The 27788-nt window shown below is 35.1% G+C and overlaps 2 protein-coding genes across 2 annotated transcripts; both read right to left on the minus strand.

Annotated features, from left to right (window-relative positions):
- Nucleotides 1-107: 107 nt before the first annotated feature.
- LOC136822287 (activin receptor type-2B-like) lies at nucleotides 108-3661 on the minus strand. The gene is made up of 4 exons (XM_067078527.1): nucleotides 2810-3661; nucleotides 2320-2461; nucleotides 1282-1421; nucleotides 108-242 (listed from the first exon to the last, which is right to left on the minus strand). The coding sequence occupies exons 1-4, from the start codon at nucleotides 3602-3604 to the stop codon at nucleotides 108-110; spliced, it is 1212 nt and encodes a 403-aa protein (XP_066934628.1). The 5' UTR covers nucleotides 3605-3661.
- Nucleotides 3662-7082: 3421 nt separating this feature from the next.
- Nucleotides 7083-26605, minus strand: LOC136822260 (uncharacterized). Its single transcript, XM_067078499.1, has 19 exons — nucleotides 26269-26605; nucleotides 25850-25945; nucleotides 25195-25379; nucleotides 24675-24794; nucleotides 23696-23792; nucleotides 23191-23316; nucleotides 23027-23036; nucleotides 22359-22568; nucleotides 20752-21026; nucleotides 19588-19753; nucleotides 16390-16615; nucleotides 14185-14425; nucleotides 13605-13697; nucleotides 10789-10883; nucleotides 10294-10384; nucleotides 9395-9637; nucleotides 9013-9123; nucleotides 7215-8581; nucleotides 7083-7168 (listed from the first exon to the last, which is right to left on the minus strand). The coding sequence occupies exons 1-18, from the start codon at nucleotides 26539-26541 to the stop codon at nucleotides 7529-7531; spliced, it is 3711 nt and encodes a 1236-aa protein (XP_066934600.1). The 5' UTR covers nucleotides 26542-26605; the 3' UTR covers nucleotides 7083-7168; nucleotides 7215-7528.
- Between the last annotated feature and the right edge of the window lie 1183 nt (nucleotides 26606-27788).

Genomic DNA, 27788 nt, shown 5'->3' on the forward strand with positions numbered 1-27788 from the left:
GTTCATAACTTATCGCAATTTGGACCAAAGTTCGAAAATTTGAGTTGAAAATTGAATAAGGCTCTCACAGGGTCGTAGAAATGTCAAAAATGGCAAAATTCTGCTCCCTAACAGAGTTGATTTTCGAACTTTAGCTGTGAATAAATGTTTCTGATGCGACGGAAGATAGACGATGCATCTAATCGTTGGTCAGGATCGGTCGACCAGCATTTCTCAACAATGTTCAATATACAACACAATATCTACAAACACAAATCGAAATGATTTACTACCGTATCATCAAATCAGATATCTAGCTACTATGACAATATTATGAAATAATGTTTCCTAAGTAACTGAGGAGAGCCGCTCATATTACATACATACAGCATACACCACTTCTCACAGACAAACTAAAAAATTGGCCAAAATATCGTCCCCAGTGAAAAATTATACTCTGATATTTGTCCACGCTGTAAAAAAATCAGATAGACAATCCTCACTGCAAAATATTCTGCTATTCTTCCCATCCCCACTGAATATTCTGACTTGAAAATAATGGAATTGAAATCCCCAGCCATAAAAAGCATGGGAATATATGAATATATGTTTTCAATGGCTCCCGGATACAGGGGTCTTACCAAGTCACACCCTTTCTCACAGACCCGGTGGGAGTTTAGCAGCTAATGGGGTATAATAGATGACCAAAGGGGCCGTCCACATAGTACGTACGCACTAAAGGGGGAGGGAGGGGGAGTATTCTCAAAAGCGTATGCTTGCGTACGGGGTGAGGGGGGTGGTCAAAGAAAAATGTACGTACACAGAGAAAATTTTTTCATAGTCCTTTTTTGTCGATTTTTACGCTTCTTATACGCATCAAGGAAAAGAAAAAGTCTCTTAATAAACATTGAGTTTCATGTATGAAATAAAGGTCCGAACCAGACATGAATTTCGAAATTTTCTTCAACCGATTCCGATTTTCGACATTTTAGTGCGTACGTACTATGTAGACGGCGCCAAAACTCGATGGGGATTGCTATTCCGATGTTTTTATGGCTTGGGACTTGAATTCCATTGTTTTCTAGCCAGAAAATTCAGTAGGGATTCAAAAACTAGCACAATGTTTTTCAGTAAGGATTTTCTTATCTGGTTATTTTCAGCGGGGGGGGGGGGGGGGAATAGAGTATAATTTTCCACTGGGACGATATTTTTGCCAATTTCTTCAGTGGGAAGGGTTCCCGGTGGGTCTGTGAGAAGGGATATCAAGTCAGAAAATTCTAAAGTATCATTATAATACCCTACCTGATTTTCTCTCCACCATTGTTTGACTTTTGGTCGGACGTTTTTGACGAGGACAATTTCTTGCATCGTTTCTATGGTAGGATTACTACCAACCCAATCGCTGAATGGTGTCTTATATAACCCAGGTAGATAGAGTTGTCCTGAAAAAAAAGTCATCTCTTGCAAAAATTAAAATTTTAAGTGCCTCGCCAATTACTTGTTTATAATTTCATGAATTTAATCCGGAATGAATTTATAATCTAAAAGGTTTTTCGAGACCCTCGAAATGTACCGTAAGGGTGTACTTTTGATAGAATGCACTACAAGGGTCTTCTTTTAACTGGATACACTGCTATGATGTTCTTTTGGACTGCTGAATCCTTAAGTCTGACAGTAAAAATCTGATGTATCGAGTTTTGACTCCCACTCATTTTGATTTATTATTAGGCTCGTTTTTGGATTGCTTTAGCAAAATAAGATATGCAATCAAACTGCAAAGGGTCCGATTTTAAAAGCCAAATTTATGGTGGCACATGCCGTCGTTTAAAAATCGAGTGCGGGGGGAATTTAACCCTAATTTTTGGCAAAGTGCTAATTTTTGAGCAGTAAAACTGATTTACTCTGACATTCGCCGAAATTAGTTCACGCCAAAATTTAAAAAGAAAATAAGTTACTCGCTATAAGTTTTCGCCAAGCTTAATTTTAAGCGATTTTTGTCCCTCGTCAAATAAGTTCCTTCAAGGTAAGGTAAGCATATATTTTAACATCCTCTTCTCACAGACCCACTGGAAAAATTCTCCAAAATATCGTCCCCGGTGGAAAATTATTCTCCAAATTTTGTCCCCATTAAAAATAATCATATAAACCAATCCTCACTGCAAACTATTATGCTATTTTTCCCATCCCCACTGAATTTTCTGACTTGAAAACAAAAAAATTTCAATCCCTAGTCATAAGAAATATGAAAATATCCATCCCCACAACCGAGTTTTGGTCCGTTATTTTTATTCCCACTGGTTGAAAAAGGTACCAGGTCTGTGAGAAGGGGGTGTATTATACCTTGAGAATCTACCAAGTAGCATCGTGATAAAATTTCATAAAAAACAAGAGCCAGTGCATAAATATCACTTTTCAATAGTAACTCTACATCTAGACTGTTTCCTTTCAATTTCTCGGGTGACATGTAACGAGGTGTGCCAACCTAAAAAAAAAGTCAAAGGATAGAAATTTCATAAACCTTAGAAAAACATGACTCCCTTTCATTCAGCAATTTCAATTTGGATTTGGGTGTCAGCCGCGAAATTAACTCTCAACGGAAATATTGGAAAGGGGTTATCCGCGAGATATTTTTAAACAAAACTCAACACAAATTTCAAATAACTACTTTTAAAATGTAAATTGGTATCAAAAGAAGCATTGTCTTTAATAGTGTCATCTGCAAAATTCTATTCCCGCGAAAATTTATCCCAGAGGATTGCTGTACTGAAGAACCTTTACCAAAAGGGTGAAAAAAATATGAAAATAAGTCAATCTTAAAGATAGATCATACTTGGCATTTCTCATATATCGGAAAATCACCAAGTTGGCATGCCAAACCAAAATCCCCCAAAATACAACCTTTCACGCTCGATAGCAAAACATTTGCACTTTTAATATCCTGATGGACAACTGGTAATTTCTTACACCCCATTCCACTGCGATCAGAATGTATATAACGTACTGCAGAAGTTAGGGTGAAAACTAAATGTAAACATTGCTGTAAATTGATAGAATTTTGTTGTAAATGACTACGAAGGCAATCCAGATCGGCGTATTCCAAAACTAAACACAAATAAGTTTCTCCATTTTGCATAAGTTTAACGCCATAATCGATGAGTTTAATAACATTCGAGTCATCATTATTCTCCATTAAAATCGATTTCTCATTCAACCATCGTTTATATTTTTCAAAACACGTGATTTTCAAAGCAACATCCAGTTCATCATATTTACCTTTAATCACGGTTCCAAAACTACCGTGACCGATTACTTCGCCACATGATATATTATTAAGGTCTACCATATTGTCTTGTACGTTGGAGTAGTCCGGTAACCGGCATTTTTGTTTAAACCATGACGCAATGCCGAGCTTTATCCAGTAAAACAGTAAGAACACCAATATTATTAAAATGCAAGGAAGAACTATTTGAGTAATGTTTTGGCTCGATAAATCCACCCTCCGCCCTGTTTTATTGGGTAGGATTCCATTTTCAATACGTTGAAAGGGTGTTTGTTTGGTTGAAATAAATCTATGAGGCGGCTCTGCCATGAGAAACTTTCTGGAAGAGGTTAGATTGGTTTTCATTGCGTCATAGAGTTAAAAACATCAGTTCCTTGTATTATACTTTTGATTTCGATTGTGATAACTGAAAGTAAAGAAAAAGAAATACAGTGGTACCTTTTAGATGGACGTTATGAACATTAGATAAACGACGTTGCGTTTCAGGCTGGGATACCAGGTTGTTCTGAATTTTTCTCAGGTTTTTAACAAATTTTTTACAGGATGGAAAAATACGTAATAGTGCTTGCTATAACTGTGACAATACCAACAAAATAAAGAATCACATTTGAGATGTACATAGGCTAGACGTACGTATACTGTGAATGCCTTATAAAGAGAAAACTTTGCAGATTTTGCGGAAAATCTACCAAACCAAGTGGATGCCAAAATTTGTGCTTTTTCAGGACTTATAACAATTTTTATGCTTATTTGCGATAATGGTTTTTATCCAAAAAATATCTTGCAAAACTACAAATCGCGCCAAATTGATTTTTTACAGCCATCCGCCAAATTAAATTCCCGCCAAAATACTTTTTAGGCCGTCCGTCAAATAAAATTCCCGCTAAAATTTCCTCCTTTAAGCTAAAGTAACCTCAAACAAGGGGGAAAATACATGACAGAATCAAGAAATTGTTTTTTGTTAAGGGTTATTAAAAATCTGAACTGGAAAAAAGATTTTAAGAAAATCAAAAATCGATGAATGAAATGTCAAAATTAAGTTTATTTTGAGGGCATCATAGAGATTTCTATAAGGCTTACGTAACAAATAAAAGAAATATTTTCAATTTTTCAGCTGATAAAATATAAAAAGATTTCTCTCTCAATATTTTGGAAAATATCATAAGCAAAAATTCTTCACTTATTATAACGGACCGAGATAAAAATCGTATGTCAATCATAAATCGAAAAAAGAATTAAAAAGACAATGAATAGAGCTAGAAGAAACATACAAAATTCGCCAAAAACGAGAGAAGATCAATCTTACACTAGGGAATCATTTTTATTGTCTTTTTTATCAAACAGAATTTTCAAGATGTTCTATTTCTTAAGGTCATTTTCCTCCATAAGTTTTTGATTTTTCACGTTTTAAAGGGTTCACATTTTTTATCCTGAGACCTACATAATATATATCAAACAAAGTATTGTAAAGTCCATCTTTGACAAAACATATTTTTTCCATGAATACTTTAATCGTAGAAATTTTAGCGAGACTAATTTTAGCGTTTTAGCGAGTTTTCCCTATTTTCGCTAAAACACGCCAAAACGAAAGATCGCTAAAATTTATCCACGCCAAATTTCTGGTTATATTGCCTTGATACATTTTTATCAATAGGAAGGGTTTAAGTGCAAAGAAATGCTAGAAAACGAATTCAGTCACTAATGTAATACGAGTATTCGCTAAAATTTATCCACGCGAAATTTTTTGAAATCGTGATTCGCTGAAATAAATCCAAAAAAAATTAAGATTTTCCTGACTCACTAATATACGCTAAAATTAGTCTCGCTAAAATTTCTACGATTAAAGTATAGAATTTAAGAGGTTTTCACAGGAAAATTTTCTCATCAATTTGGCCTTTCAGACAAATTTATTCGAAAAAGTTGTGATCTTACAAAATTTAAATTCAGCCTTCCCCAATCATCTAACTCTCATATAAAAAAATTACATTAAGAAATCCGTATTTATAAGTTTTTTGAAACACGTGGGAGATTTTTTTACACTTTACAACATCTACAACATCAACTTTCCAAGGGAGCTTGAAAGGTTTTACTTGGAAAAGACTCTATTTTAACCGGTCACTTAGTAAACAGTCGGTTAAACTGTTCGCTTTATCAACTACACATGTCAGAATGAAAAACTTTCTCAAAGAAATAAAAGCTTCGGAAGAAAAGAAAAAAACCTTAAGGCTAAAGGAAAGATTTTTTTTAACTCTTTTTTAACCCTTCAAACTCGACAGACGTGTGTATACGCGTTTTGAATTTGCCAATATACCGAGTCTCAGACTTAAGACTTTAACTCCTGACCACCACCAAAGATTTTTTAAACTCGACGCTTTAAAAAGAGAGAACAAAAAACAAAAATAAACCATGGATCACCCAAAACTTATCTTATTTTACCTTTAGCTTTTTCTTTTAGTTATTTCAACTAGAAAGAAAGTCTTCTCTTTGAGTCAAAGTCAAAGTCAGGTCTTTTCAGCTTCGGTTTCATATCTCGACTTACATTTCAAAATTGGTACTGCTTCGATATATTGAATTATTCGGAGTATTGTTGCAAGATTACATTATTACATATTTTGCTATAAAAGAATGTAGATTGAAATTTATAATTTCTAAGTATGTGGACACAATGTGTGCTCGACAATTTTTCATAACCCATTTATGCTACGTTAAAAGATTTTTCTTAAATAATAAGTTAAAGCACTGTAAAGTACACATTTTTTTATAAATATAAGCAACCAAGTTGCTAAGGCTCGAGCCCTGAAATTAGTTAAATTTGTTTTACTATCTCGTCAAGTAAAAGCATGCCCACAGATCTGTAAAGCCCGAAGGGCTAGATCCGCGGCTTTTATCGAAAGGTGAAGCCCAGGTTTGGAAGGATTTCCTACCAAAGTCACGTGACTAAAATATGCAATTTCACCGGTTTGAGAGATGTGAAATAGCGTTTGCCGCCTACTTTTTTTGATCTCACGCTCCGAAAACAATTAAAATGCTAGATCCCATCCATCGGCACGAAATTTAAAAAGTCAAATTTTTTGCTTCACTTTTTTTTGCTGGAGAAAACTTAAAGTTGCCTATCTAGCCCTTCGGGCTTTACAGATATCTGTGAGCATGCCAAACAATAGCCCGTGACCCAATAAGCATAAATATCAAATTATAATAAGCAAATCTCCAGAAAATGAGCTAGAATGCTAAGCAACCCCAGCCCTGACCTGAAAATTAGAGCTGCTTATAAAATAATGTACAGATCATTTTTGCAGTTTTTGGTAATTGTTAGCCGTTTTAGCCCCACTTGAAACTTTTCATTTAACAAAGATACGTAAAATCTGGTCACATATCTAAAATCAGCAAGGCTCGAATAATTTCAAAGCATCTCATGTTATGATTTTTTAACCAATAGGAAAAGACTTTGTTTTTTCATCTTCATTTTTCTTCTACATTTTTCAACCTTTCAAAAATATTTTAGATTATTCTCCTTGGAAATAATTTTGACTAAGGTGTATAGCTTTCTAACACAGCATGAAACATGCTGAGAAATTGTCAAGAAGGTAGTGTCTACATACTTGTGAGACGGACTTTAGTCCGTTTGCTAACATTAAAAAAAAGTCTAAAATCTCTATAATGACAATGCCAAAAGGACATCCACTACTGAAACTGATCACATGGTCAAATATTCAAACAAGAAATTATCCCTAACGGAAACCCTACCTGAAATCTGACATTTCTGGACATCAACCGATACATAATGAACTTTATAACGAATCCAATAAATGAGGAGACCCTCGAGTAAAAGAAAAAACTTTTCTTAAAGAAAAGAAACCTACAGAATTTGAAGAAAATATAAAACTAAAAAACGGCTTATAATCTTACCGCCTCATGCAAGGACACTTGTATAGCTACGCTATACAAGTGTCCTTGCCTCATGTAAGAAAAAATGCATCTTTATACAGCTAACAGATTTAGGTTTAAGTAAATCTTATCATATAGAGAAGTAATCATACTCGAAATTTCAAATTTGATGTTATGAAGATCGAAAAGTAGTTTGGAGAAATCTCAGATGAAATTCGTCAATTCAAAGAACTTCTTTATGGAAATGAAGATGTGCTTGTTGCTTGGCGATTGCATCGACCCCATGTGAGAGTTAAAGTCCATAATACAAAAATCACAATAAGAAAATATCTTTCATCCATTTTACGTCTCCTCTTATCCTTAACAAAATCACGAGTTCAATTTTCAGAAAAAGTTTGAAACATTTAATCGTTTTGCTGCTCTCGCCGCACTTTTACGCGTAGTGCGTTGCAGCGCTTCTTTTACGACATCTTCCTTTTCTTTGCCAATCGTAATATTTTCTTCGTCGCTTTCCTTTTCATCCAGGCTAGAGCTCTCATCATCTTCCAGAGAAACATAAACAACCTTTTTCGGTTGTTGTTTCTGTTGCTTGGCAACCATAGCCTCACTTTGAGGCTCCTTTTTAGGAACAAAATCTATATTTTCAGTTTTAAGTTTTGAGGTTTTTAAATCCTTTCCAGCGACATCTTTAGCCTCATTTCTTGATTTCTTTATCGGAACAGAGTCTACATTTTCTAATTTCACTTTCGAAATATCAACATCGTTTTCGATCTCTTTCACCACATCTTCGGTTACCATATTGAAAAGCGAATCAGTAAACGGTGATGTGGACCCTGATGTCGGCTCAGCGGCCAATACTTTCGATATATTGGTTCCAGTACCATGTACTAAATCACCCGGACTTAATGAAATCTCCGATGAAGCATCATCTAAAAGATGTTCTAAATTTTGAAGTGGATCAAGAGTGGGCGTTGCTTTTCGCTTGTTATAGTTTGAAATCAATGTTTGTTGTTCAGTTGAGAGTGCCAATGAATGCTCTACAATGTTTACGTCATCTTCTTTTTCAATTTTCGGTAATTTGATGACGTCATTATCTTCGTTATTTTCTTCTTTTTCCAATGCACGTTTTCTATAGTTTGTTTTTGAAAGATCTTCCCTTTCATCGTTTACTGTTAAATCTTCCATTAAGGTATCTTTATCAGATCCGTTAGGATTTTGTTCTAAGTCTGTCAAAGCCTTATTGTTCTCTTTAACTGGTAAGCTATTATTCCTTTCTCCTGCTAAAGGTTGGTTTACACAGTCAGCAGATTGATCTGTTTTGACGTCGTCTTCTATTGGATGACTTTCAGCTTCGTTTGTTAAGTCGATGGTTGCTGTCTTTTCTTCCGCATTCCCGACTTTGTCGTCTTTGGTAAGATCAATCGTTACATCGTTTGCCTAGAAGATTGTTATGAAGATTTTTTCATTTTTTATTTAATACAGCAACCCTCTCTCTCCCATAAACTTATTGATTGATACAGTTGACTCTCTCTAATTCGAACTCGAAGAGGGGAGTCTTATTTGTTCGAATTATAGAGAGATTCGAATAATACAAAATGTTTCACTAAGTTTTTTCCTTGAAGGGGAATGATGATAATTTTGAATTACAGAAGGATTCTAATAATAGAAGTTCGAATTAGAGAGAGTTGACTGTAATTTTATAATTACCGATCAAAAAAAGATCTCTAAAATAATCTATCTAGTTGAATGTAACTGAATTTATCTTTTGCAGTGAATTTAATCTTTTGAAATTTTGTAGACAAGGCTCGACATGGCTTTTTGACAATGCTTCTTAAAAGATGTAATCCACTGCACTTAATCCGACTAACCTTGTCAACATCCGTTGTTGGCGGAGGGGGCGGGTCCCAGGTCCTTTGTGAGTAGTAGCCTGGCGTAGAAGTGTGAGATACTATATGTTCCGATGCAACTGTGGCAGGTACCTGTGAAGAGGGGAAGGACAATCAAGTTATAAAAAACAATTAAAATAAAAAGCAATAAAGACCGATTACTAATGATGGCTGTGTTCACCCTATACAAACTCTCTATGAAAGCAATAGACCTTTCCATAAATTACGTCATGAACTTCACTTGCCTCGTATTCAAACAATTACTATGGTGATTAATTTATTTATGAAAAGGTCTATACCAAACAAATATTCGCTGGAGGTTGCAAGGGCGAAATATTAATCAAACCTTGTTGATTTGACTAACCTTGCTAACATCCGTTGTTGACAATGTCTTTGATTCCGATCCCGCCTCAGGCGGGGGAGGTGGAGGAGGCGGGTCCCAGGTCCTTTGAGAGAAGTAACCTGGTGTAGAAGTGTGAGAAACTGTTTGTTGATGCTTCTCTTGCAGTTCTTGTGCTTTCTGTTTAGCTCCGGCGACAGCCTGAGTAACCAGTGCTTGCTTTTTTTGTGCAACAGCCAAAAATTTCGAAGCGACCGTGATAGGTACCTGCGAAGAGTGGAAGAACAATCAAGTTATAAAAAAGCAATTATATAAAATACAATAATGACCGGTTAATAGCTCATATGCTCATAGGCTGTATTAAGGGGTCTCTGACCATAGCGTTTTTTCTTACATTTGCCATAAACAAAATGTAAACTTCTGACTAATCTACACGTTTTTTTTTTAAGAAACTAGTTTTACCAAGCAGCCTCAATGTTTCTTAAGAAATCGGCCTTTTGAGCCTTAAATGTTTCTTACATGTTTCTAAACTTTTTGACATAATCAGCCTCATGGAAGGCTGGATTGGAAGGTTCTTAAGAAAAACCGAATTAAAAAATGTTATTTTCTCATTCTCAGCCTCAGCATGTTTCTTAGATGATTCTTAGTTTTTAGGCATTCTGAGCCTCATGTTTCTTTAAAAAAAAAAAACGTGTATCCACCAGAACTATGACATAGAACATTGAGCCATGGCTAAAGAAATATTGCCACAGCTGGCGACGACAATAAGTTTGACAAAGGTTATCATTAATGATATAGACAAAGTGAATGAGAAGCACGACTGTCAAGTACTTGACCAAGGGCATTGGGGCATGGTCAGTTTTGTAACAATGTGTTGCTTTGTAAACAACTCCAGTCTACAGTCAGGGAAAAATATTTCTTACCTCGTGAGTTGGGCACTGTCGAACAAAATGTCCTTTCCCTCCACATCGGTAGCAAACATACATGGGATGAGGGACTTTCGCTTTCTCATACCTAAAACGGGAATTTGTCAAATATATTCTGTTCCTTCCCAGATGTTTGAGCCTACAAGAATCTTGTTTTCAAAGTAATTTTTATCAAGGTTGGTTTTTGCCCCAGATACGATCAGAGGTCAATCCAGTGTTATTTGAAAAAGCTCCACATGAAGCTATCCTTCTTTCAGACCCATCAAAAGTTCAGCAAGGGTTTTTCATGTTTAATACAAAATATATGTACAGTCGAGTTTTTATAACTCGAAAACGTACGGGAACACAAATTTGTTCGAGTTATAGAAGGGACCAGCAAATTCTTTCGAGTTAAGGGGACATTAGAGTAAAAAAGGTTCATGTTACGGACGCTCCATATGTATTTCGTTAAGGAGCCACCTGACAAACAGAGACGTGTGAGCATTGTCTTACTGTGCAGGGTCGATTCCGGAAACAGTTGCCTGTTGCGCCATAACTGCTTTGATTTTTTCGTCTTCCGAAATGTTAGCACTAGCAACGTTGGTAGGCTATAAAGTAAAATGAGGTAATCGTGGTAATTTTGATTGCTTGTTTTTTTCTTTAGATTACTACACAGCTTTTAAAACACCGCCCAGTACTTTTCGAAAATAATACAAGAACTTAGTGCGAACAGGGTCAGTTAAATAGCGAGTTTATGTGTTTGGACTTTTTAAGATGGCAGAGATATTAAAATGAAAGCCTCTAGAGACTTGAATTTGTCCCGCTAGTTGATTTTTGATTAAAATTAACAGTATTACTATCACTCTAACGATGCTTTTGTTGTGAGGCGAAATATTAGTTTTTCAAAAAAATGAAATTATTAATTTCGCTTAGCGAAAGTATTACAATAGCCTTCCGCGTGTCTGGCGAGACATTTTTTGGGGCGCAAATTATGGCGTGGGCGTATGGCTGCGGGCGTACTACGGCAAATATTCTAAAGGTGGACTCACTCACAAAGATAAAAAGTGATAAAAAACAGGGCTTTTCTCAATAAATAAAATACGCTAGTGCAAGAAGTGTAACCAAGCCTTTGTAAACATTCATCGTGAGAACTTTTTAATGACTGCTTGATTGCACATCAGACATGCTTTTGAAACTTGCTGCTGCTGTACAAATTTTTATCATATTTTCTGGTCTTTTGTAGAGTGTTTAAAGAGGTTTAATATTTGTTTACTACTAAGTATTTTTTGTTTGTGTAGTTAGTGAATGCACCAATAAATTGATCATGCTCAGTAAGTAGTACAAAAAGAGTTAATTTTCCACAACAAACAACAACATTATTAACCCTTTCTTCTCTTCTTCACCAAAACTACAAACAGCACAGGTATAATATTTTTTCCTTTTTTCACCAGATAGTTATGTGTTAATAGTGAAACCAGTTGTGACAAACAGTCAGTTTTAGCAAGTACCGTGAAGTCGGGTAACTTGCATCAGTAGAGGGTAACTTGCACAGCCATCAAATGACTGACCAATCAAAGCAGCAAAATTTCAAAACAAATGAACTACGCAGCTCTGCTTGCAGCTCTAGCCTACCATTTTTGTTTTGATTTAACTTTGTATTTTAATGACCAAATGGGTCATTCATTTGAGGGCTTATGCATGCAAGTTACCCGATCTCACGGTATTTCTTAGAAATCATGTCAATTGAAATTCAGCAATCATTTTGTATAATCAAAACGACCCTGCCTAGACACTGTCGTACATTGTCATTGTACGGTGATTTGCGGTGGGAAAGGTGGGGTGTACAGATAATACAGCAGATTCCAAATTAACCTATTTTCACCGTCGTACAAAGGACATTTAGATCCAGCCCAACCGTACACCACCGCACAATGTACAGCGGTCCCTCGTTAATGATGACATTTTTTTATCTAATGAAGTTTGATTGGTGTTCGATGAGTTTGGTTAGTAAAAGTTCCAGCTTTTCCTCCCCGATGGGATGATAGATATTGGCACGCACTTTAAGCTTTAGCATGGACGTCTGCTAATAAGCTGTCGGAATGTAAAAGGAATGGGCAACAAGGTAATAAATCAAACTAATCAAACTTCACCGATCTTGATACACCTTTTGCTAATTAGGATTTTCATTTTGAACCATTAGTAGAAAAACTGATGAAGAAAAAGGTCACAACCTATATCTGAAAATGAATATATTAGGAGATATAAAGGAAACAAGGCAAAATGACGTCATAAAATGATGACGTCATCGAAAAATCAAAATTTGCCAAAATTCAAAAATTTTTGTTTTTTTGAAAAGAAGACCCTCCAGTGAACATAAAATATTATTACGAAAACGTTTGAAAATTCGTTAAAAAAAGTCTATTGGTCAAAATTGACAATTTCATTTTTTGCCTGTCGAAGGTTGGAGCTTGCCCAAGCGTGCCCAAGCACATTACAGGCAAAATTTAAAAATATCAATTTTTGCTCATAGACTTCTTAAAAAGGATTTTCAGACTTTTTCGTAATAATATTTTTTGTTGACTGGAAGGTATTCTTTCCAAAAAACCAAAATTTTTTGAATTTTGGCAAATTTTTATTTTTCGATGACGAAGATGGCGAAGATAGTATACAACAGATTTTTCTGACTAGCCATTTTTCTCAATTTTAGATAAATTCTACTGTTTATAAGGAAGTTGATATAAACTTTGCGCAAGTGAAAGGGGTCTTTATCACAAGTTCCTTCAAAGCACAAAATGAGGTTTCTGGCATCAAAGAATGAAAAGTTCATTTTTTCTTCTTCGTTTTCAAAAAAAATTTAAATTATTTTTCTCAAGTATATTGCAGTTCTCTGAATTATTCTGAATTGAAAGATTTTGTTTACGCTTTATAGAATAGAATTCTTTAGTCGCATTTTTTAAGGAATCTTTTTTTTAACGGATTGAGATTTTTCATAAAAAAAAACAGGGTATCTATGACATCTATGACCTGTGTGTACAATACATTGTGTATATTTTGTGTAAGGAGTCTGCAGGAGTCACGTTTCACGCGTCTTCGTCGTTGATGTTCAAGTATTGTGCGAAATTTTCGACTTTAAGTCGTCTTGTTGTTGTTTATGATCTGACTCCACACTGATCCATAGCAAAATCAATTTTCGGATTCAGTTTTGTCTTGTTTTAACTTTGCTTAAACCAAGGGCTTTTCCGACGTTACAATAAAGAATTCACCTGCTCTAATTACTGTCTCTGTCATATTTTCTTTAAAAGAAGACCTTACAAATGTGGAAATCTAACCTGTGAAAGGGGCTGCTGAGGTGTTGGCGCTGGTTGACTCTCTTTAGCCTTTTGCGCGGCTGCAAGAAGTTGGGAGGCGACTGTGATCGGCACCTAAGAGAAAGCAGATATACGAATCACATTGGACTATTCAAAAATGAAAATCTTCTCCCATGTTGAGGAGCTCATTATTTTCCGTAAAGGGGTGCACTCAAGAATCTGGAAGATCAGGGTCAGTGAAATTTCGTGAAAAACCAAAGCGTCCAAAAAAACAGGAGGGACTCTAATTCTCCGGCAAAAAATAATCCAGAGTGAGGTTTGACCTTTCAAAAATATTCGCCTCACCACAGAGTAAATTCTTTTTTCTGGATTTGCCCATTTAAAAATACACAATATGAAAAGTTTAGATTCTCATATGTGTAACCTGGCAAGGAAACTTTTCTATAGGTTTTTTTAAAATGTGATATTATGTCCATGCCATGAATAAATTGATGATTAATGTAGGAATTCAATCCGTTATATCCAAGATGAAATCTTTAAAATGGATTTTTCAAGATTATTTAAATAAAAAAAACGTAACAAAACAATATGGAAACAATACCTGTGACGAAGGGACAGGTACTGCACCCTGAGGTATCACACTCCTTACTGGTTGTTGAGAGACGCTGGCCATAGGATACATAGGAGCAGGCTGCATCGGTAGAGGATGTGGTATCATACCAGGGAAGGGCATTGGTGGTGGGATCATTGGACCCCACATGAGAGGCGGTATGAAAGGTTGAGGAAAGGGGACCCGAGGTAGAGTCGAAAGGTGTGGTACATGCTGCTGTGAAGCCATTGCGCTGAAAAACGAATACAGAAATTTTTGAGAAAACGAGTTGCCATCTTAAACTTTGAGAAGACACTTTTGCCAAAACGTTATTGACAGGTAGCTTTTTTTCTCTCTTCATTATAATTTTGGTTCGGTCCTGGACCTTTTTCGTGCTAGCGCCACATAAAGTAAAAGAACCTAACCCCAAACTATGTTGGTCAACGACATAGAGCTAATAGATAACATAGCAGCTAAAAACGGATGAATACATTTAGTTATGTAGCACGAAAAAAAACAAGCAATATGCTGAATGGACCTACCTGATGATTAAAGTTAGATAGCAATGCGAAAAGAAAAATGGAAAAAAATCAGTCAGAAAATATAGCGTTTAGCGAAAATACACAACACAATAAATTCATCATTGATTGTTGATGGGGGGAGAGGGAAGGGTTGTAGGGAAATAATAAATAGGAAGTTCTGGTCGCAAAAATCAGTTTTATTGACAATTGAATCATGCTTGATAATGAGCATTGTTATGAATAATGTTTTTGTGTGAAAAGCATAGAAATATAAGTAAACTAAAGAGTCGGACTAGGTCATGTTTTGGGCATTGTTAATACGATTCTTTGAGCAAAAAAATCAGAAAAAACTAATGAGAGAAAATCTCGAGAGAAAATGCCAAAAAAAACATTTTTTTCCGGCATATTTCCGGCATTTTCGCCGGCCGGAAATGAATTTTTTTCGAAAATCAGGCTTCGTCATAATTTAGGTATTGACATTTTCCATCAGTGTGCAAAATTTAATGAAAAAATATAAAGTACAGCTCAAAAAATTCAGAAACCAGAAATACCGTTTTTCCGGAAACAAAAATCGGGCTTGTTCCGGTGATTTTTAGAAAGTTCCGGCTTCAAAAATCTATTTTTATTGAAAATTAAAACATGCTTGGATGGTGGGCATTGCTATTAATAATGTTTTGAATGAAAAAAAAAAACAACAACAATTATAAGGAAAAAGTTCAATGAAAATCCAGAAAAAGGCGATTTCCGGCATATTTCCGGCATTTCCGGCCGGAAAAAAATTTTTCTCAAAAATCGGACTAGGCCATGTTTTGGGCATTGTTAATACGCATCTTTGAGCAAAAAATCAGAAAAAACTAATGATGAAATCTCGAGAAAATGCCGAAAAACCAGTTTTTCCGGCATATTTCCGCCATTTTCGGCCGGAAAAAGATGTTTTTCGAAAATCGGGCTCCGTCACAATTTAGGTATTGACATTTTGCATCAGTGTGCAAAATTTCATGAAAAAAAATATAAAGTACAGCTCAAGAAATTCAAGAAATACCGTTTTTCCGGCGAAAATCGGCTGTTCCGGTGATTTTTAGAAAGTTCCGGCTTCAAAAATCTATTTTATTGAAAATTAAAACATGCTTGATGGTGGGCATTGCTATTAATAATGTTTTTGAATGAAAAAAAAAAAACAACCAATTATAAGGAAAAAAAGTTCAATGAAAATCCAGAAAAACGGCGATTTCCGGCATATTTCCGGCATTTTCGGCCAAAAAAAAATTTTTCTCAAAAATCTGACTCGGCCATGTTTTTGGGCATTGTTAATACGCATCTTTGTGCAAAAAATCAGAAAAAACTAATGATGAAATCTTGAGAAAATGCCAAAAAACCGGTTTTTCCGGCATATTTCCGGCATTTTCGGCCGGAAATGATTTTTTTTCGAAAATCGGGCTCCGTCACATTTTGGGCATTGCCATTTTGCATCGTTGTGCCAAAAATCAGAAAAAACTAATGAGCCAATCCTGAGAAAAGCTGGTAACAGACGGACGAACGAACAGACGAACGAACGAACGGACGGACATCGGTTAATTTATAGGACCTCCGAGGTAGGTCCAAAAAGATTGATCTCATAGTATTTGGCATACAATAATGTCAGAAAAATGATCACTTAATTCTGGAACGAGTTAAAAACAAAATGACTTTTTCTAACCTTGGAATGCCGGGTGCCATAGGATGTTGTCCGACTCCGATAGGCCGGTTTAGGGTCAAGGACGTCGTACTCGTCACTGTTGAATTAGCTAATGGTCTGCTCCAAGTAGATTTTGATTTGTCATGATGTGTAGGATAGAAAATTTTCTCTAAGTTGGTTTTGTTCCAGTCCAAGTTGAAGCCGTAAGTGCAATTCCGACATTGGAAGGATGGCCATTCGTCATCACCTGTGGTTAATAAACAGATACCAAAGGTAAACAAAAAGTAAGTAAAGGTTTTTTATAAAAACAAACTATAACAGAACATAAGGCTTCGATGGCCAAAATGTTAAGAACAAGTTTAAAAACATTTTAAGGCTTCGCGGACTCTAATATGGCCGCTTTCTTATGAAAACAAGTGATACTTTTATGGACCTACCTGGTTATGCATTTAACACATATATAATTGATGTGAGCGTGACCATTAAACAATCATTCAGAACACAATTAGTGACGATCTATTAAAGTTAGTAGTTTGTTTCTTATCAAAAAAAACGTTTAGTATATAATTGATACGAGTGAATTCGAATTAATGCGATTTTTTTTTATTAATTCCGAGTCCAAAAGGACGACATTCGAAACAAAAAAATACGAGTGCAACGAATGATATTATGTGATTCTAATCGCAAAAGTCCCGAGCTTTCACTAAGTTAGGAAAAAAAAATTAAGAAAGTAACACAATTATGATTTCTTTCTCACAAAATAAATTCGAGCAATTAAATTCGACAAAAAATGTAAGAAAAAACATTAGAAGTTGTAAACATTGGCGCCGCATTTGTTTAAAAATTACGGAAAAACGAATTGCTCTTTTGAGGGCATGCCAAATAAAAAAACTAAATGTGCGATTAGAAACCAAAATTTCATGCTCTTGAAACATTCTTTCATATTCAAGACTTCGTGAACAAAAAAACATCTCATTAAAAAATTTAGTAATTTGGCCAAGAATATTGATGTATGCTTATTAATAGTGATTCTTATAGATAAAGATCCGTTTTTTTGAGATGAAAAATTATTTTTTAACAAAAATCTGCTTGAGCCATCTTTTACCTGCTTTTATGCAAAAAATCTTTTAGCCGTTTTTTAGCTGAAATTTACCCAAATTTTTTTACCTCCGAAAATCGAGCTCCGTCACATTCGAGGGTTTATAGTTATGCATCTTTGTGCAAAAAATCATAAAGAATGAAAGAGCCAATCTCGAGAAAAGCTAATACCTAAGTAATTGATAATGTGCTTATGAAAAAATATCGAATTTGGCCAGTTTTTCTATAAAAACACGCCAAGCAACCAAAATTTCATCTAAACACACATATTCTTCAAAAGTAAGCCCTCATGAGCAAAAAAGAGTAATTTGACTAAGAACATTGACGTTTGCTTATTAATAGTGATTCTTATAGATAAACATGCGTTTTTTTGAGCCAACAAAATTCTTTCGCAAAAATCTGCTTGAGCCATCTTTTACCTATGATGGTACCCTACCTTCATGCAAAAACCTTCATGCAAAAAATCAGAAAAAATTAATGATCCGATTTTTCACAAAGTCCAAAAAACCCGTTTTTAGCCGTTTTTTGATCCAAATTTGCCCCCCAAATTTTTCTTTCGAAAATCGGGCTCCGTCACATTCGAGGGTTTATAGTTACACATCTTTGTGCGAAAAATCAGAAAAAAATAATGAGCCAATTGACTGTTTAACAGTCCGCCTAAGCAAAAGCATATTACCATATACTACCGGGCCACTTAATCGCGCCATCCAGTCTATAAAAAAGCTTTAAGTGGACCCCGGGCTAGGAGAATCGGGAAAGAGCTTTTCCACAAATCACTCATTTTCTGATTAACACACGCGACATTAATTGTTATATTGAGAATATCCTTGACAAGCATACGTAAGAACTTTATAGTATGACGGATACAGCGAGGAAAAGGAAATGTTTCGAATTTTTCTTATACAGTTGACGCTCTCTAATTCGACGTTAAACCATTCGATAGGCTCCCTTATTCGATGAAATTTAAAGTCCCCGTCAGCAAGAAACTCATATAAAAACGACGTTCCTTTATTCGATAAGCTCCCTTATTCGATGAAAATCAAATTCCCCTTGAAGATCGAATTAGAGAGCGTCAACTGTATTTCCATCAGATTTAGTTTGGTTACTTTTTGGGAACATCTGAAAACATCTAGTTTATTTTTTGCATTCTTCCCTTACTAGTATTTTGACTTCCAAGGCAATTCTGATTTTTCTCCCGTCGCTTACCCAGTCCCCCGAAAGAAACGCCGTCGGTCATCTTTTGCACATGTGAAATATAAAATATCGCTTTTTTTAGTAGTTTGACCATTGTCAATCAAAACGCTTGTATTTTAGGAGTTTTGCTTTGTTTTTGGTAGGCTGGAGGATGAAAATTTAACTCTGGCGATTTCTAGAATGCCGGTGAATTCTTAGCAAGCGCAGTGTATTGATTAGCGTAAATATGTACTTGAGACAGCGAACCGAACTTTTCGAACGGCGAATTGTAATTCTTTTCGTGCCTTTGACCGGCGAAATTCGCCAGGCATAAATAAGAACTCTTGGCAATGAACATGTCTTAAGGCTTGGGGACACGAGAAGTTTTTTTCATGCTCCATCCCACCAACACAAGAAAAAAGTGTGTGTCCTATGATTTCTTTTTTTGTTTCGTGGGACAAAAAGTGAGGGAAATACCCAAAAGACATGCTGATTTTGTCCCTGGGACTAAAGTGAGATTTAACTTTTATTGGTAGAAAGAAAAATGGGGTGGAGACACGAGAAAACGTTTCAGATCAGTGGGATGGACCCGGGGATGGAGCATGTTGTATTGCACCAACGCGAAAAAATCTTCTCGTGTCCCCAAGCCTTTAGCTTCATAATCCGTCCAAGATTGAGGACCTTTCAGGTAAGCACAATGATAAAAATATGATAGAAATTATTCGAATTCGGAAAGGCGATTGCTTTGCGAAAATCAAATGTTATCTCTCATAACAGTGGAAATTGGTAGATAGAGTCAATATTTCACGTGGATGCCCAGTGTTCATTGGAAAGAATGTCGATTAGAACCGGAAACTTCAGGTGCTGGCGCCATGGCACCATGACCGTCGCCCCTCAAAAAGTTTAAAAAGTTACGTGACAAACCAAACTGAAAAAAAATCTCTATACCTTTGACGTTAACCTCCGCTTTCCCATCACCCACCAACCGGACCAACAAATCAGGTAACTGTCGTTTTTCGTTTTCGCTCTCCTTGAGAATGATGTAGACGACGTTGTTAGAGTGGCAATACGGACAAGCACCGTTCGTGGACACCGGAAAATCTTCAAGGTCGTACTAAAATATGAAAAAGTAGATTGATGTCGTTTATAACCCGTGCAACACAGTAAAATAGGTCAGTATTTTTATATAGTATTCGGTCATACAAACCAATTTGTTTTTTCAGGCGATTTGGCAATGTTCCAAACAAATTTTAAGCAGAACAATCTCCGAGTAGATTCTGATTCTCCGCGAATGACACGGATTCAATATACAGGTCATGGCTCCGTAAGAGAATATGCCTACTTCGGCGCACAGTCTTAATCTTTTTCATTCAAATTTGGGATGAATATTAAATGAGCTTTTGAACATAAACGTCTATTCCACTTTGCGACTTTTTCGAATGTTTTGAGCCCAGGTTTTCGGGCTCCAAACATTCGATTTCTTGAAGTCACTTTAAACTTTTGAAGCCCTTGCAGTAGGGAAAACTCGAATTTGCATCAAAACACTTGAAAGGCTTCTATTTTTCAAAAATCGTCAAAGTGGAACTCACTAAGAAACAAGATGAAAAATCCCGGTTTTTAGTGAGGTGTTTGTTACTTTGATCGGCGCTCTTTTGAAATTGGTACACGCAAAGAAACCATTGCATTGTTAAATATTAACATCCAACGGCACTACATCATCCAAAGTATAGTCGCTAGCGCTCTCGATGCATATACACCGCAATTGAGTAGTGCTACCACTAGTAGGGTACCAAAAAAAATGTCTGATCGAGAAACTTCCTCAAGGTTAAATACAAAGCTCAGTGCTTCATTCAGAACAAAAGGGGGTGTGATGAATGACCAAAGTCAAATAAGGCGAGACAAATTTAATTTATTGTTCTACGGGAAGACTGAATTCACAATTTTCAACAGGTTCAGTTAAAGATATCAGCAAAAAAACTTATCAAGTCTATCCCTGAAACTTTGCAACTTCAATCTTATCTTATTATTCAATCGATTTTGGAAAGTACAGGGTAGGTCGGGCCCGTAGAACAATAAATCAATTTGATCTCGTCTAATAAACTTAAAACATACCTTTTCTTTTTCTGGCACTTTCTTTGCTTTCTCGTTGTCAAAACCATGTTCGGTTTGTTTACTTCGAGGCGAACTTCCGTTCGAATTCGACTTCGAAGGTATACCATTCGAATCTTCATCTTGGTGCTCTGGGGACGAGATTAAGATGACGTCATTCGATTCTTCTACCGCGGGTGGATCAGGAGTTGGTAGGCGTACTTTCATTTTGCCATCAATAAAATCGTTTCGAGCTTGTTCTAAAGCTAACATAGTGCGAATCATGTCTTTCTCTTCGTCTAAAAGAAAAAGCAAATGTGAAAATTTCTGAAGCCGTACAGTACCGAAACAACCCAGAAGAAGCAGTAAAGACCCAGGGTTCGCGGTGCATTGGTTATAGAGGTCACTTACTTTGACTTTGAAATGCCTCCTGCTGATACCTAGACTATGTTATCTCGAATCACTATCAAAGAAAAAAGCCCAAAGCCGAAGAAAGTTCGCAAACGGGTTTTTTTGCCGAAAAGAGTTTACAGTCGGTAGAGTTGCCAGTCTTAGACTATACGATTTTGGCGCAAAATACAAAAACAGCCAAAATCGTATGAATTTGAGTGTCAGTATGCGAGGCCAGCCGTGTTCGGTATTCGAAAAAAATCAAAACAAAATAAAAATAGGCGGGAGAGAGAAACTGAGATTCCAAGAAATAATATCTTTCTTTTTGGATACCCTCTCCCTTTTATTCCCTTTATATTTTCTTGGAACTACACTTTCTTTTCTAAGAATAACTAATTTTTATCAACAGTCATTTTTTTTAAGAGTTTGTAATTTCTTTGCAACAAGAATATCTAGCTAAGCTTTATAAGATTCCTTAAAAACATGAAATCATATAAGTTTGTTGGTTTGTTATTTTTTGCCTGATGATTATAATCCTTATTTCTATTCCTTTTATATAAAAAAGTCCATTTTAAGAAAATAGAAAGTTCTAGTATCTTACCCCGCCACCATTGCTCAAAGACAAAAGCAAACATAAAAATTATTGGAAGTATAAATGCTTGCAATCTGTTGCAATTTGCGACTTTTATGTTGATAAAAAACATAGTGGATGAAAATCTCATGATAATATTTGCAGGGGAAGTAAAAAAGTTCCAGCTTGTAAATTGTAAATAGCTTTTGCAGTATGTCGATCTTGCTTTGATTTGAGCTTGAATTTCTTTCTACCCAAAAAGTTTTTGAGACATTGAAAAAGAAAAGAGGATGAAAGGAGAATCATCCATGTTAAGAAATCCCAAGAAATTATAAAGTTTAATGGGAAAATACCAATCAGTAGTATAAAAACCAAGGCAGATTTAAAATGACACTAAATTTCTTATATACAGAACCATATTATAGTCTCGACTTATTAACTCTCCCGCCGATTTTTTTCCGTATACCGCCATAACGCCATACCGCCATTTTTTCCCGCCTTTACTATCACTGTAACGGACGATAACATCGTCTAGCTGATACCTTATTTATTACGGCCTTGAAATTAAGACCGCAATAAGTTTGTGGAATCATCATCAAAATAATCGTTTATAAAAAATTTTCCATTTAAGCCTGGAAACATTCTATTGTGTGAATTACTACAGTAGTACCTGGTATCAAAGAGTCATTCTCATCAACATAATCATCAAGGACAAACCAAGAGACAACCTTGCGATAGAACTCGATATCAACATGCCCTTCATCATATTCTTCCTCGTCATCTACACTGCTTCCATCTTCTCGATCGTGGTCAAAATCTCCGTCTGATTGGTTGCGGTGGTGGTCGCCATCATGGCTTTCGTCTGAAGGAACGTCGCTCTCTACAACACAAACAATTAGATAAATCAAAAATTCTACCTTATCAAACTTTTGACGTGGATTAGATTTCTGTAATACAGCAGACTCTCTCTTATTCGAATTTCTAACACTCGAATCTCCTTATAATTCGAACTTATTCACAATCCCCGTCAAGGAGAAACCCTCTTTAAATATTTTTTAAATTCGAATGTCTCTGTAATTCGAACAAATGAGAGAGTTCCAATTCGAATTAGCGAGAGTCAACTGTACTTCAATCTATGAAAATTGACTTGTCATCCATTCTCTTCGTGAGAATGTTTCTTCGTTTTACGCGAGATTTATTTTTGTTATAACACAAGACCAAAAACCAAATATATTTTTGACAAAAATGTATTTTCAGAATATCTATTGAGCAGCATCACAGTAAAGTAAGATATTGGTAATTATCTTCTTCTTTTTTTTAATCTTTGTATTCCCTTACCATGGTCATCCTAGAAAAGAAAAAGAAAGATACTGTCGTCAAAATATTGCTACGCTAGAAATCAAGACAGGATTGAGAATGTATCAAAAAAAAAAGGAAAGAGAAATGTAGTGTATTTAAAAAAAGTAAAAGACAAGAAATTAAAAGGAAGATTGATGTTCTACCTCTTGAGCTCCCCGACTTTTTGAAAAAATTCTTTCCAGGTCTGTTTGCTTCCAATCCAAATTGAATCCACATTTCTTGATGTTCGTAAAAGGACAATTTCCACTACATAAGAAAGTGGGCGGATCCTAGACGGAAATCGATGAAGAAAAAAAAAGGTTTTTTTAGAAAATGCTGTACATATAGTTCAAATTATGCTAAATAGTAAATAAAAGTTACTAAAAGTAAAATGATAAAGATATACCTACCAAAATAAAAAAGGAGCCAAAATTACCGCTGTTAGTTTTAAAAAGGCCATAACCCAATTGTTGTATGTAACAATACTCGACTTACTGTAACCAAGTAATTAAAAATGATATAATATAACGGAATACGCCACATAGACAAACAAAGACACACATACAAAAATACACAATAAATTTAAATAATTTTAACAAATTTTAATAAAAAGTTCATAATTTTAACTAAAAAAGGGTTCTATAAGATAAAAAACTCTTCTATGCGAACCTTGCAATTCATGTTTTGTTTGCTTGACCATAGGACAGCCTTTCCTTGACTCAGCAATGTATTCAGTAGTTCTGGCATATCTCCAGCGGGAAACAGGCTAAAAGAGAATAAGACGAAAAATAATTAGAGGCTAGTTAAAAGGAACGAAAACATGAGCTAAAAAGCCGTAAATAACGAACTATTCTATAGCAATAATATATAATATTTTCACCCGGATATTTTGTCAAATAGTAGAGCCTCACCTGTTTGCCTTGCTTTACAAAAAGATCATACAATGATTTGTGAGTAGACATGACAGCAATTGTGTTTGTCACGTCGAGTCATGGATCCAGATGAACATTACACTCAAGGTCATCGTTTCAAACACATTTTGTTGAAAATTCACTTACCGTAACTTTTACTTTATCAGAAAAATACAAATCTTCAAATCTAACACTCTACATAAACCAATAAATATTAAAATTAATCTCAAAGGACCTATTTTTCGGCGGTATTGGTAAATCCGTAATAATATCCTTAAAAAATAAATTCGACTAAAAGTCCAAGACCCAGACAACTAAAATTTATTCATTTAAAGCTCTTAATTCCTATTTCTAAATTGTTCATTTTATATTTTTCTCATAATAACCAGACTGCAACGTGATATTGAAACCGTCTTATTGTCAATATTTTATAGCAAAAATTACTGTTGTAAATATTTGGCTAAATAAATACCTGAATAAAAAAAATACCCTAATTTGATAAAAATAAAGATTCGTTATGCGGATTCTCTCATTCTTTGATTGAGTACATTGTGTTATTTAATACCTATAATGTACCCATGCACCAAAAGCTATTAGTATAAATAGAATTAGAGTTTCCCGGAGTTACAAGGCAAAAAGAAAAGTCGCCCTGGGTAAAACCAAATCCTATTTTGAGTTACGGTTGACGATAGCTATATTTTGTAAACAACCCAGCTTAATATACTAATTATACTTACTGGTCGAGGATGACAAAAATGTTGGATTTGTGGCCACAGGTTGGACAAGACCCATTGCTCGACACTTTGTAAGTCTGACCGCGAATCTCCAGACCTTTTACACGTGACCAAACATCAACGCTGAAAGGTAAATCAAGCAATGCAGATTTTTAAAGAAAGTATTCCCTTGAGAGCAATCAAGAATCATTTGGGAAGTCACCCTAGAAGTAAAGCAGGAGTATAATTGAGTCTTTAAACATTAAATAAAAACGTTGCTTCATCCTATTTTTATCTTCAAAAAACAACTACAATCTGGCCAGATCTGGTGGACTGTTTTACAGTCGTCAGTCCATCTAAGCACTAACATATACTACCGAGCCACTTAATCGCACCATCAAATCTATCAAAAATCTTTTTAAGTGGACTTCGGGTTATAATTGCCTGTAATTGCCTTAGATATGCTTAAGAAGAATTGTTTAATGCAACCATTCCTTAAAATTTTAACACTTTATTATAGGTAAATCAGTGACTGATAACTTACTCTTGCTCGTAATAAGATATTTCTATATCTAATTTTGAAGAAGAATCAATGACTTTGCTTTTGGAGGCAGTCGTTGTTGTTGTGTTTGCTGCTTTGGTAGTATTTGGCTGTACTAATGTATGGATTGGCTTCTGTACGAATGATTGTATCTGTGTAACCTTGGGGACATCTTTTTCTGTCTGTACCTGATAAAATAGATTGCATTTTGATAAGACCAGATAATGTGCAGTGAGTCCTTTAAATGTTTCAATTTAATCTTTATCTGTAGTGATTATATACAATCTGCTAAATACAATTTTTAGTAGGATAGGGTAAAAATTAGTGGCAAAAAGATCCAACTGATCTTTTAAATCACATCTGGAGTCAACCAACAACAACTTGGGGGACAAAATGTTGAAAACTATCATCAGTTAAGTCTGACTTGGTACCGAGCACTTTCGTCTTGATTTTTTATTTAAAAAAAATAATTATAATGAATTATTTATTAAGAAAACACACGAGGTTGACAGTGGTAGTCCCCTGCCATAAAAACGCTTACCTCGCTCATTGGTTTACTTTATTGGTTTTCTATTGTTTAAGTGACGTATTGGGTGGAAAATTTTGAAAGTTCTCAGAAGACTCTCCAGTGGTGCATATCATGAATACTAAAATATACCGTTTGTTGTTGGCTGCAGGAGACCTGTTGGTGATTGTTTGAGGTGCTTGAATTGCTCCACGAAGATTGTATATTTGGTTGTTGCCTACTGTTTCTCTATCATTGGAGAAAAAAGTGAATATTAACCGAATACAGGTTTCAATGACAATTAATATGAAATTTGGATGTTTTTACAGTCATATAGCAGACTTGGACAACTAATAATGGCAAACCATGGTAAACGAAGGGGCCGATTTTAGGTACTTACATATTATTTCAATAAAAAATTTATCAATTTTAGATTTTTTATCACAAACAAAAGGTGTCAAAATGTTTAAGAAAAGATCGGATAAAATGTTATGAATAATTATCATGTTATAATCATCACGCACTCATTCAGAATTAAAAACAAAAAAAATCAAAAATATTAAAATCAATACCAGTCTCTCATATGCTCGAGTAGACATTGACTCATAGGTTCTTTTCTCATTTCGGAACATAGCCTCTAATTTAGGTGATTCCATTGAAATGACTTCATCTCTACTCTTCTTTTCAGTCCATACCAAACGTTCCACGCTACTTTTGACAAGTTCTCGAACAGCATCTAGAATAGTTTCATTACATCCATCTATACCACAGAATGTGATGAATTTCTCGTTGGTGATCTCATCAACAATATCTTCAATATCATTATCCATATATTGTTGCATCATGATGGAGTATAGACTTGATCCAGTGTCATTAGTTTAGAATTTATTACATCTCTCTTTTATTTATATTTTGCTGAAATAAAGCACAAGAAAAAAATGAATATTTGATCAATTCTTGGCCGAGTCAAAAGTTAATTTGAAATTGAATGAGACAGGGTTCAAAAACAATTTGAGGTGAATATCATCTGACAGTATCAGTATAGCTGAAAGAGGTCAATGGGGAGAGCTTGTAATCAGAACATCAAGTTCAAAAAAAAAGTTAAATGGGGTTAGCGGTCCGGGAAGTTAGAAAAATGTTGATGACAAGAGCTGAGCTTCAGAATTTAGTTCAACCCTGCAGAATATATATTATCAAGTTTCTAAGTACTTGAGGGTGAATTTAGTTTTATAAAAAGTGAGCTATTTTTCTTAAAGATTTTAGTCATGTGGCATTTTATGTAATAAGACACTTGTGTTTTCAAGGAATAAAGTTTCTCAGTGTTATGATATCATTTGACCTGGCAAAATAACAGGATATAAATATCCAAAAAGAGTTGTTTTAAATCCTTATTGATTTTGATGAAAAGAGTTTCTGAGAAGGTGTCTAGACAAGTTTATTAACTGTAAAAAAATATGAACGATAAACATAGGTGTTGGTTTGTTTTCAACAAACAACGCTGGAGTAGGAAATCAGTGTTGGCAGATAAAAATTTACTTGAATCAGAATAAACTTTTGCTTTTGCAACTGATCCAACAATCATCTAGAATTTTAAAAATGTGACTTGGTTGAATCTTGTGTGAAAATGCTTTTTGCAAAACTTAAAGTCTGTCCTGGTCTGTCAAACTCAAAAAAGGAAAAACATTTGGTCACAAGAGGGCATAAGTTGCTGCTGAGAAAATAAATTTCCTGTTTTTTTTAAATGTGAATTTCCTGTTTGGTTTAATCATACAAACACCACAAATTTAAAAAGTAGGTGAGTCAAAAGTCCCACAAACAGTTTTAAGTAAAAACAAAAAATAATTTTAACTTTTTCACAAAGTTTTCTATGGAAAGAGGAGGAGACCTGAAAGGTCAGATCCAATACATTTCAATGTAAATGTAGCTAGCGTTATTTCTCTGAAATTTGAATCCCAGAAGGGCCTTGTCAAAACAACTTTTACCGTGTTTGAAATAAGTTAAGAGATTTGTTTATCTATGAGAGAGGGGAGACAAGCCTTAAGTTCTCTCCCTTTTATTTGATAAAAATGGGTGGTATTAGCAAAGATTGCCA

Source organism: Clytia hemisphaerica, unplaced genomic scaffold (genome assembly GCF_902728285.1).
Source record: "Clytia hemisphaerica strain Z4C2 unplaced genomic scaffold, Clytia hemisphaerica genome assembly, whole genome shotgun sequence".
NCBI classification, from domain to species: Eukaryota; Metazoa; Cnidaria; class Hydrozoa; order Leptothecata; family Clytiidae; genus Clytia; species Clytia hemisphaerica.